This window comes from Prionailurus viverrinus, chromosome C2 (genome assembly GCF_022837055.1).
Source record: "Prionailurus viverrinus isolate Anna chromosome C2, UM_Priviv_1.0, whole genome shotgun sequence".
Lineage (NCBI taxonomy): Eukaryota > Metazoa > Chordata > Mammalia > Carnivora > Felidae > Prionailurus > Prionailurus viverrinus.
The window spans coordinates 86,795,951-86,808,419 of NC_062569.1; the positions used below are offsets into that span (position 1 = coordinate 86,795,951).

Genomic DNA, 12,469 nt, shown 5'->3' on the forward strand with positions numbered 1-12,469 from the left:
GGTATTTTGCGCAGCCTCATCCCATCAGAAATGTTAGAGCAAGGCTTGAACCAAAATTAATCTGATTACAAGGACCATTCACCCTTCACCAGTGACCCTCCCTCTGTGGAAATTCTTCCTGGAGGGAGTAGGGAATAAATTGGAAGGAATAAGATAAAGTGCTTGGTCTATAAGATGTAAGCAAGAACGCTTGGGTGGCTCAGTCAGTTGAGCATCCAACTTCAGCTCAGGTCATGATCTCACATTTCATGGGTTCGAGCCCTGTGTCAGGCTCTGTGCTGACGGCTCAGAGCCTGGAGCCTGCTTCAGATTCTGTGTCTACCTCTGTCTCTCTCTGTCCCTCCCCTGCTTGTTTGTTCTTTCTTCTTCTCCTCCTTCTCCTTCTCCTTCTCCTTCTCCTTCTCCTTCTCCTCTCTCCCTCTCTCTCTCTCTCAAAAATAATAATATTTAAAAAAGATATAAACAAGGACTTGAATGGGACATCAAATTTAGACATGAAATACATAAGTGAAATTTGTGACAACACTAAAGTAACAGATGCAGAGGTGGGAACTTGCAAGATATATAAAGGAAAGAGTAATAAGTTTTTCAAATTTGATGGTATGTAATGCTCATGAAGAGGTGAGTTATGTATATTAGGAATGAAGCTAAATGATAGATTGGGGTCACTTCATACAGAGCCTTGTATTTGAGTTTCTGAAAGCTTTAGAGGGAGTATGTTACTAGACATGGGCTCCGAAAAGATCCATCTGTGTAAAACACATTAGAATGATTTGGGGAGTGGAGAATACTAATCCAAGAGATTGGGTAGATTACACTGGCAGTAATCCAGAAGAAATTAACAAAGGCTTGTACCAAGGTAGTAGAGATGACAATGAAGAGGTGATTGTTTTCAGAAAAATTGAAGTGAATGAATAAGAATTAGTAGCTGATTAGATGTGTGGATCAAGGCAGTGAAAAGAGTTGGAGTTCCATAATACTAAAAGCTGTACATACCCTTTCAGTATTTGAAGTTATAATATCATAAATGTCAACTCATTAATCACATTTGTACTCTTCCAGTCTTTGAAATTTTTACCTAAAATCATTACAGTAAAGCCAAATTATTTGATTACTATCATATTTAACAGGTTTGCATTAATAAATCATGCAAAAATTATGTCTTGACATTTCCAATTTTATACTCTAAATTTCTGTGCTACTTCTTTTTCCTCATTAGGTTAATGGCACTGATGCAGATTATGAATATGAAGAAATCACACTTGAAAGGGTAAAAACTTAATTATCTTAAGTTTCTTATGCATAAATCTGTTGCTTTAAGGAATTCTTTAAATATACTGCTCTTTCATATAGAATTAAAAGGAAAAGATCATTTAAAAACAGAACTGTGTAATACTAGTTTCTTTTATAAATTCACATATTATTAAATTAGCCATGGTGTTTTTAGAACATGTTGCCTTTTTTTAATAACCTTTCTTTAAAAAAATAAGCTTTTTATTTAAAATAGTTTTAGATTTCCAGAAAAGTTATACCAAGAGTTTCCATTTATCCAGGCCTCAGTTTTGCCTATTGTTAATGTCTTACATTACTAAAATACATTTGCTTCAAGTAATGAGTCATATTGATACATTATTATTAACTAAAGTCTATATTTGGATTTCCTTAGTTTTTATGTTTTTCTCATTCAGAATCCCTTCCAGAATACCACATTACATTTAGTTATCATGTCTCCTTTAGGCTCCTCTAGTCTAACAGTTTCTCAGATGTTTCTGTTTCTAAATTTTACATTTATTTATTTTTCATATAAAACATTGTTGATTTTAAGTATTTAGCATCCTAGTAATGTGGTTATTGTTATCAGTTTTCTTTTTTAGGAAAAAGAAAAAATAGCCATAGTTCTAATGGACAAGATCCTATCGAAAGTTTATGAACTCTCCCAGTCAGAAAATAACTTAAGGTTATGAGTTAGATGTGTAAATTTTCTTGAAACATTTACTCCTTAGCAGTATCTGCAGTCAAGGGGTGCCTGGGTGGCCCAGTCGGTTAAGCGTCCAACTTATTGGATGCGAGGTGATCTTGCAGTTTGTAAGTTTGAGCCTTGCATCGGGTTCTGTGCTGACAGCTCAGATCCTGGAACCTGCTTCGGATTCTGTGTCTCCCTCTCTCTCTGCCCCTTCCCTGTTTTGCGTCGTCTCTCTCACGGGCACACTTCCTCTCTTCTCTCTCTCTCACACACACAAAGATAAACATTAAGAAAAAGAAGATCTTCAGTTAATTGATGGCTGTATTTTAGTAATACCACCTTGTCTGACCAGCATTTTGGGGAAACAAAGTGTTTTACAAAAGTAAATTTCCTAAGCAGCTGAGTGTCTGTATATTTCAAACTAAAATCCTAGATAATTAGATTTGCTTATTTCAAGCCAGAGTGAAAACACTCTGAGTGCAAATAGACCTAAAAGGGTCTTTTTACATGTGTACTAGATTACAGGTACCACTACCTGAATTTGGATTACCTGTTCAAGTAAGATGGATGAGTAACTCTCCAGTAAGCGTAGTATTAATGTATTATACATATTTTAATATGGTATTTATTTGGTGTTTTTCCACCTTACTTGAGATATAATTGACATATAATTCTAACTTTTTTATCTTACTCATTTTCCATCCTTTCCCGTGCCTTTTAAATTTAGTTAGGACTGTACTTTGTTTTTTCACTCACTAAAACACTTGAGTACCAGGAATTGGAGAGGTGTTATTAAAAGATACAAACTTGCAACTAGAAGATGAATTAAGTTCTGGAGATCTCATGCACAGCATAGTGATTATAGTCAATAAGACTGTATTGCGTACTTAAAAATTGCTAAGAGACCAGACCGTAAATGTTCTTATTACAGAAAGAAATGACTGTTAAGTGGCATGACAGAGATGTTAGTTAAAGCAATGGTTATAATCATATTGCGGTATATAAATAAGTCAGATCAACACATTTTACACCTTAAATTTACACAATGTTATGTGTAAATTATACCTGTTTTTGAAAAAGCAAATTAAAAAAAAAGAACTTGATTACCTGGGTGACTTGGTAACCTCATACAACCTATTGATACTATTATTGATATTCTAGCAACTCTTAAAGAGTTTACACTGAAAAAAATATTAAAACAGAATTGTAGGACACATAATAGAAGGTATGTTTAAGCTCTTCAATATTAACGGTTAAGTAATCAGTTCAGATATATCTGCGTGTTTGAGTTGCCTGAAAGCCAGAGTTAGAACATTAAAAAGCAAAAACAAAAAAACATTTTTTAAATACCACTGCTTAGAACAATTGTCCTTTAAGACTTTTTGGTAGCAGTAGAAACTTTTCTTCAAAGAAATTATTCAGAAATATAGTATGTAAAACAAGTAAAAAACCCTGCTTTGGCAAAATTGACTTTGTTGTCAGGAAAGCTCACCCATTTGATTTCTCATGTTGGGCTTTCAGTATTAAAAAATATCTTTTGCTGTTTGTGTGTCTTGGCTAAACATGTCAGGGATGGGGGAGTGGGACATGTCAAGGATGATGACTTAGCAGATACAGTTTGGTCATTTTAAAATAAGCTGATGGCAAGGTTAGCAGAAGAAAAACACCATTCCCTGCCCCATTTTTTTAAAGCTGAAATAATGTTAGTTTTACCTATCCAGAAATAATTGCAGCAGCAAGATCACGTCAGTTTTTTACTCTTAGAGAAATTTGCCTTACCAAGCATGAGTGGATACATTCTAAAAGAAAGAGACCTAATAGCAATACTTCTGCAGAAGGGTGACTTATCCTAGTACAAATTGCCCGCACTTTTAAAGAAAGAACCATAGACTAGACTCCAAAAGTACTCAGTACCTACTTAGAAGTAATACCTTTGAATTCTTTTTTTTTTTTTTTTTAATGTTTATTTTTTGAGAGACAGAAACAGAGCATGAGCAGGTGAGGGGCAGAGAGAGGGAGACACAGAATCCGAAGCAGGCTCCAGGCTCTGAGCTGTCAGCACAGAGCCCGACACGGGGCTCAAACCCACAAACCGTGAGATCATGACCTGAGCTGAAGTTGGATGTTTAAGCGACTGAGCCACGTAGGTGCCCCTACCTTTGAATTCTTCGTAGAGACAAAGGAGTTTTACTTATATTTCTTAATTTAGAATCTTCATATTCTTTCTCTGCCTATATGTGTTCCTTGTGTCGGTACAGTTTCTAGGTCCTATAATGACAGGAACCTACCAATAAAGGTAATTCTTATTCAGGCTCAATTTTTTTTTTCCTTTATCCCCAGGGAAATTCAGGGCTTGGTTTCAGCATTGCAGGAGGTACGGACAACCCACACATTGGAGATGACTCAAGTATTTTCATTACCAAAATTATTGCAGGGGGAGCAGCTGCCCAAGATGGAAGATTACGGTATGTTTTGCATTTTATGTTGTGATGCCGAACATACTTTGTATATTTTTCTTAAAGCAAATTGAACAAGGCATCAATACAAATAAACACTATCATAATAACCAATATAAGGTAGATGCTCAAATAACAAATGAATGAGATGATTGTGCTCTAACCATTGTTTCCCTCTTTTCATTCAGGAATTTAGTTTCTCTGATATTATAACACTTTGAATAATAAGTTTGATGGTTTTAAATGTGAACAAATTCATAGAAATTGTAGAATTCCTTTTGTATTTTTATTTTTTATTACTTTTTTAATGTTTGTTTACTTTTGAGAGGGAGGGAGACAGAGTGTAAGTGGGGGAGGGGCAGAGAAAGAGGGAGACAGAATCTGAAGCAGGCTCCAGCCTCCGAGCCGTCAGCACAGAGCCCAACGCAGGGCTCGAACCCACACACCGTGAGATCATGACCTCAGCTGAAGTTAGACACTTAACCAACTGAGCCATCGAGGCACCCCATTCCCTTCGTATTTTTAAATACATTCACAAACTGTTTTCCATTATTTTCTGGTGGGAAATATGTATATAAACTTAGTTAGGATACAAGAGATGATATATACCTGAGTTTGTATCCCATACCACAAAAAGTAAAGATTATGCAAGTTTTAAGTATCTTAATATGTTTTCTTAATTGAATGAATGAAAGTAATATTGGGTAATATAGGGTGCTTGTTTGAATTTGTTTAAATTTAGTGTTCCATTGTAGAAGATATCTTTAGCATATTTTGTTATTTCCTTAGGCCATAGATTATGGCACTTTTCGTATTCCCTTGTTTGTTGGTTTTTATTTATATGGTGACAGTCTGAAGTTTTAGGACTAAGGATTTTATATGATCTGTTAAAAACATGTTTTTGGGGGTGCTTTGGTGACTCAGTTGAGTGTGTGACTTTTGATTTAGGCTCAAGTCATAATCCTAGGGTTGTGAGTTGGAGCCCCAGGCTCGATACATGGAGCTTGCTTAAAATTCGTTCCTGTGTGTGTATGTGCACATACGTGCTCTCTTTCTGTCTCTTTCTTTCTCTCAAGAAAAAAAACAAAAAACAAACAAAGAATTCATTTAAGGCTGTTGGTACCTTATGCACCTCTTGTTTCTTAACTTCTCACTGGATACAACAGGTGATGTATTAATGAAATTAGTTAGATATAAAATTAATAATTTGACCATTCATGTAAACATAAACATTTATTTCCCAATTCTGTTATTGGCCTTTTGTTTGTGCTTTTATGAAAATTAATATGTCCCATTTGTTTCACTAAAGAACATCCCTTTAATACTAACTCTAACCTGTCGCTGTCTTTGCATACAAAATTTCTTTACTCTGAAGAAAGCTAATTACATAGATTATCAGGATCAATTTTAGTATTTCAGTTGTGTTTTGTTCTCCTTCTCTGCCCAATTTCAGATGATTTTTTTCCCCTAATGCAATGCTATACAATTTAAACTGAGACCAGAGCTGGGGGGAAAAGTTAGAATTAGAAACAAATCAAACTTTAAAGAAATATATTACTGTGTCAAATTAAAATAAATTATTTATATGAGAAGCCTTTTAATTACATGGTATAGTCTTTAGCTTCACAATAAATTTCAAGAAATAACTTTTTTTTAAATGCAGTGTCTAGGTTGACAAAGCAATCAAAAATTATTTTTTGTAAAGAGGTTAGAATGGGAGAGAGCCAAAGCATAAGAGACTGTTAAAAACTGAGAACAAACTGAGGGTCGATGGGGGGTGGGAGGGAGGAGAGGGTGGGTGATGGGTATTGAGGAGGGCACCTTTTGGGATGAGCACTGGGTGTTGTATGGAAACCAATTTGTCAATAAATTTCATTTAAAAAAAAATTATTTTTTGATAAATCAGGGAATTGATCTCAGTTTTGCCACCACTGTCTTTTTGATCTTAAACTATTCAGTCTGAACCTCAGTTTTCTTTTGAGTCACAGCTGTCTCAGTCATTTTCTAGGTGACGTTGGAAAAATTATTTAAACTCTTTGTGCCTCAGTTTCTCCATCTGTAAAGTGGAGATACAAATATGTATCTACCTTACAGGTTGTAGTAAGGGTTAAAACACTACAAGTACCTGGCACCAGCTTAGTTCTAAATAAATATTTGGCTGTTTTTGTAAAGTATCTTAATTTTTACACTTAATAAGCATACAAGAACCACACAGATTGCAGCTGTCATTATAATATTTTTGTATGGTAATCTCTTATTTGCACTGTTTCTTTTGTTGGCCCTTGGAAAGTATTTATGTGAGTGTTTGATACAGTGGAATCTAACATGCAGTTTATTCGTATATTTTTTTCTCTAGTAAATAATTCTCTTTACCTTAAAAATTAAAATAACAAAAATTATTGAAGTTAAAATTTGATATTTTAATATTATTTATCTTTAATATTTTGGGTTTTTTCTCAGGGTCAATGACTGTATATTGCGAGTGAATGAAGTAGATGTTCGTGATGTGACACATAGCAAAGCAGTTGAAGCATTGAAAGAAGCAGGGTCTATTGTACGCTTGTACGTGAAACGACGGAAACCAGTATCAGAAAAAATAATGGAAATAAAGCTCATTAAAGGTCCTAAAGGTATGAAATAACCAAACGTATATTATTAAGTAAGAAATCTCTGAGATAAATGTAACTAAGAAGTTATTTGTGACTCCCATTCTAAGATTAACAGAACTGGTAATCTACAGAATGTGTGTGAATTTGTAGAATTTCTGTATCATTTCTGCTGATTTTTGTCTTCAGTAGAATTCTACTTAAACACTTGGAAGTCCTGTATAGTGTTGGTATTAACTTGTAATCTTCAGTCTACAAAGTATATTAAATGCAGATACACAGGCTAAATTAAAAGAAGAAACTATATATCATTAGCTGTTTTATCCGCAATGAGGACGGTTATATGTGATTTCTGAGTTTTGAAAACATTGATGGGATTGAGGAAAAATGAAATATGGATTCTAATTTGTAGCTTTGTGAAAGAAGTGGTATTCCAAAAAATGAAAAAAGGAATAGGAAGCTACAAATTTGTCTGGTATTAAAGCTATGGATGGGATTTATGAATTACAGAAATTCTTTATCTAAAATTAATTCATAGAATATTGGAAAAAGAAGAAAATTATCCACATTTCTGAAGCTTATTCGTTCTGCCCACCACAATTTTATTATTTTTCTCAATTGTTTTAATCTTGTGAAGGTATTAAAAATGTTAGAAGCACAATCATGATGGGAACAAAAGGAAATAATTTTGTAGTGCCTTTTTGAACTAACAAACAAATGCATTTACGAAAAGATTTTAAGAAGTAACAGGAGTGGGTGGACTAAAAAACTTATTTATAACTATAGGAACACCTATATATATAATTGTCCCCTGACTACAAAGCAAATACGTAGGATTTTAAAAGTACACAAGTAGATTCTTTTGTGTTTTAAAAAAAAAAAAGAAAAATTAGTGTGATGAGATTATCCTCGTCTAGTTTTCAGCCATTTCTTTCTGGACTTAAATTCACATTAAATGATGAAATTTCAAAACTAGTATTTTTCAAACAGGTCTTGGGTTCAGCATTGCTGGAGGTGTTGGAAATCAACATATTCCTGGGGATAATAGCATCTATGTAACCAAAATCATTGAAGGAGGTGCAGCACATAAAGATGGTAAACTTCAGATTGGAGATAAACTTTTAGCAGTGAGTATAAGAAATCTGTTACTTTAAAAATAATTTTGATGTCAATAAGGTAAAAACAGAGGGAGACGCCCCATAAGAGACTCTTAAATACAGAGAACAAACTGAGGGTTGCTTGTGGGGTGTTGGGTGGGGGGGATGGGCTAAATGTGTGATGGGCATTAATTAAGGAGGACACTTGCTGGGATGAGTACTGGGTATCATATGTTAAGTGATGAATCACTAAACTCTATGCCTGAAATCATTATTACATTATATGTTAACTAGCTTGGATTTAAATTTTTAAAAATAATAATCATTTTGATGTCTTTTTTTGGGAGGGGGTGGGGGCAGATCAGAATTTCTACTTGCCAAAATGTTTAAACAAATTTTTACTCTCATTTTTTCACTCATATTTAAATGAGTGAATACTGATCTTGCTTTAATCAAAACCTGAAAAATGATTCTTGGTATTATCCTTATTTACCATTTCATTTTTCTCTACCAGCTTCCTTCTCTTTTTCTTTTATTATTTTTTTTCTCATTTCCTTCTCTTTTTTTGTTAAAGGGTTAGGGACTTGAATGCACAGAATTTCTTAAACACAGTGCCATCCCTCATGTGTGACTTTCCTTTTTCCTTTTTATTTTAACTTATTTTATTTATAGTATAATGAAAACTGCTAAAGTCATTACCCAGCCCAAAACTACAATACCAACAATTTGTGTGGCTCATTCCTTTGCTTTTTAAAAATTGTTTAATCATATACATATGCCTAAATATTTTAATACTAATTTGTTCTAAAAAAAAATTTTAAGGCTATTGTGCTGTATGCAGTCTTTTAATACTTTTTTTACTCACTATTAGTTTACTGAGACTTATCCATATTATTGCCTGGAGATAAAATTTGTTAATTTCACCTCTATGTAATACTCTTTTCTGGGACTATGCTACAGTTTATTTCTCTGATCTTCTTCAATAAATGTCCCATGTTCCCTAGAAAAACAAAACCTGAAGAAAAGCTGCGTGGTTAGGTTTTTGGGAGAGGCGTAATCAAAGCTAGAGTGAATCAAAATAAGGTGAGGCAGGGAATGAGGGAAAGTCAATACAAGACACTGTGTTTCTGAGCTGTCCATAAATTCGTAAGAAAATGTAGCTAATTGCTTATCATGCAGGACAGTCTTTCAGGCAGGTGTTGTGGGACTATTAAACCTTAGATCCAGCCATCCAGGGAAAAGAAAGGATTTATCTCCTGTCTCTTGTTAGGTACAGTCTACCCCATGGGTGGTAACTATCCCAAATTTCTGGACTGTTACTCACCTCCTGTGGGCAAGTGCTTGGGAAGCCAGCTCCCATACTCTCCATAGCGTAGTACTTCCTCTGAACCCAGAAGGGGTGGAGAAAACCAGAGCCTCAGTGATCTAGACAGATCGGACACAGGCTTTTGACATGTTACAGCTCTCTATGAACACATCAGCCATGCCCATACCCAAGTCCAAGTGCAGCCCTTACTCTAGAAGAGATTGAAAGAGCTGGTAATGGTAGGAGATGAGGTGAGAATAGCAGTAACCAGGACTCTCCAGTAAGCACATGGCCAAGGCCTAGTGGGCAGGTAGGCTCAGGCGAATCTGGAAAAGACACATAAACTAGGTCTGGTATAGTGGTGAGTTAGGTTATTTCTTTTTTTTTTTTTTTTTTTTTTTTTGTATTATGGATAATTCTCCTAGGGAAAGCTGCTGTGTGTTCTGGTGAACGTGTACATATAAGAGTTTTCACTTAACTGTTTGCCTAAGCATGGAATTTAATGGTCATGGGATATCATCTTAGTAACACTATAGCAAAAACATTGTTTTCCAAAGTGGTTATAAAAATATACACTTCTGGGACACCTAGCTGGCTCAGTTGGTAGAGTATGCACCTCTTGATCGTGGGGTTGTGAGTTGAAGCCCCATGTTGGGTATAGAGATTACTTAAATAAATGAATCTTTTTGAAAAAATTTAATATTCCTAAGCAATATATAAATGATTCTTTTGCTGTACATGCTGTCCTGTACTGCTTATTGCTGCAGCAAAGAGATAGACTGATTGTTTTCAAGTTTATTTTTTTGTTGGTTTTTTTTGTTTTGTTGTTGTTGTTGTTGTTGTTTTTGAAGTTTATAATGGGGAAGAGGAAAGAGCTCACTTTGAACTACTCCTCTGCACACACACACACCAGTTCAAAACAGCCTGCTTTCTCCACTGAGTTTCTCATTTATGCTTTTTAATTTCTTAAGTATTGTGTTTTCCTTTATGGTTTTTCCAGAATCAGTTTTGGTGATTGAGAAGGCAGCAATTTATGTGGACTTAGCATTTAGCCAGGTTTTGGTTGTCATAATTCCACTAAATTATCAAATTCTTAGTTCTCATTTTAATTGACATTAGACACACCTTCCTCCTTCTTCAGACACTTTTTCCATTGTGCTTAACAGTTACCCTCTTTCATGGTATTCCTCTTATCTCACTGGTCACTCCTCCTCATTCTCCCTTTTGGTGCATCTTCTCCCTAAACGTCGAAGTGTCCTTGTACATTTTTTCTTCCTATTGATAGGTGGTCAAATAACTTACTGAGTCTCATTGCACATGGTAGGGATAAGTATTGTTTTCTGAGCTTCAGTTTTCTTTTTATACACATGCACTTAAATTTTGTGCTTGGCTGAAATAAAAAAAATTTTTTTAACAGTGGTTCTTGGCTAAACAGTTCAAAAGCTCTAAGAGATGTCATCTAGTCTCTTTGTATGTCTCAAGAGTCATGTCAAATTTAATGTATCTAAGAATGAACTTCTGAGTTTCATCCTATACACCACCCTCCACCCCTAAATCCTGTTCTTGCACATTCTTCACGTCTCTTGAAATAGGAACTTTATCCTTCTATTTGCCCAGGTCTAAAACTTCAGGATCATTCTCCTTTCATACTCCACCTTGAATCCCTTAGCAAATCTTGTCAGCTCTTTTATCAGTTATCTAATGTTGCTTAGGAAACACAAAAATTAGTGGCTAAAATAACAACAATAATTATTTATTTGCTTACACTTCTATAATTTGAGAAGGGTTTAGCCAGGACAGTCTGTCTCTGTTCCACATAATGTCTCCTGTCAACTAGGGCCAGGAATGCACTTCGAAGTTCACTCATATATGGCAGACAAGTTGGTGTTGGCTTTCATCTGGGAGCTCATCTGGCAATATTAGCCAGTGGCCTCTCCACATGGCTAAATTGGGCTTCTCACAGGATAGTGATCAGGTTCCAAGACGGATGTACCAAAAAGACAAACTCCGGTGTATGGCATTCATCAATCCTCTCTTGGCATCTCAACTATTAATGTCTCATTGACTAAAGCTAGTTACATGGCCAAGCAAGGTTCACTGTAGGAAGGGATTTTACAAGGGTGTGAATACCAAGATATGTGGCTCATTGCAGGCCACCAAAAGAACAGTATACCATAGCTGTATATTTCAAAATGCAGGCAATCTTTCTTCACTGTACATGGTAGTGTGGGACTATAAAAATGACCATGTGGCTGAAACCCTGCAAAGCCATATTAATAATCTGTGGCAAAAGTTAATGATATGTGATCTTTAAAAATTTTTCTTAAAACATTAAGAACTGTCCTATCAGTTATACAGGTACAAATTAGGGAAATGAAAAATATATGAAAATGAGTATTTGTTTAGTACATTATAATTTTAAAACATTGGAAACAGTGTTTTTCTTTGCAAAAACAAAAAACAAAAACAAAAAAACCACAAAATTACCAAAAAGAAGAGCAGTCTAAACCTAAAGCTAGCAGAAGGAAGGAAAAAATAAAGATTAGAGCTGGAGTTAATGAAATAGGGAATAGGAAAACCAGAGAGAAGATAAAACCAAAACTCAATTGTTTGGAAAGGTGAACAAAATTGACAAACCTTAGACTGATCAAGAAAAAAAAGAAGACTCAAATTTCCAAGAGTAGGAATAAAAGAGGGGACTTGAGGAAATACTTTTATTTCTAAACATTTGTATGCCAACATATTAACTACCTTAGATGAAATGGACAAATGTATAGAAAGACACAATTACCACTTTTAGTCAGACTGTACTGAAGAGTCTAACCAGGGAAATAAAAAGACATTCAGATTGGGAAGGAGAAAGTAAAACTATATTTGTAGATTACCTATGTAGAAAATCTTGGGGCACCTGCATGGCTCAGTTGGTTAAGGGTCCAACTTAGGCTCAGGTCATGATCTCACGATTTGTGAGTTTGAGCGCCACATGGGCTCTCTGCCCCTCCACCACTCATGCGTACTCTGTGTCTCTCAAAAATAAATAA

General features: G+C 34.9%; 1 protein-coding gene across 10 annotated transcripts in view; it reads left to right on the forward strand.

Annotated features, from left to right (window-relative positions):
- DLG1 (discs large MAGUK scaffold protein 1) overlaps positions 1–12,469 on the forward strand; it is a 285,749-nt gene that overhangs the window by 169,017 nt on the left and 104,263 nt on the right. For all 10 annotated transcript variants that reach the window (XM_047874935.1, XM_047874936.1, XM_047874938.1 and 7 more), the window contains 4 exons: positions 1,220–1,270; positions 4,304–4,428; positions 6,880–7,049; positions 8,016–8,152. In XM_047874935.1, the coding sequence (XP_047730891.1) occupies positions 1,220–1,270; positions 4,304–4,428; positions 6,880–7,049; positions 8,016–8,152 (483 nt within the window). The remainder of the gene's footprint in view (positions 1–1,219; positions 1,271–4,303; positions 4,429–6,879; positions 7,050–8,015; positions 8,153–12,469) is intronic.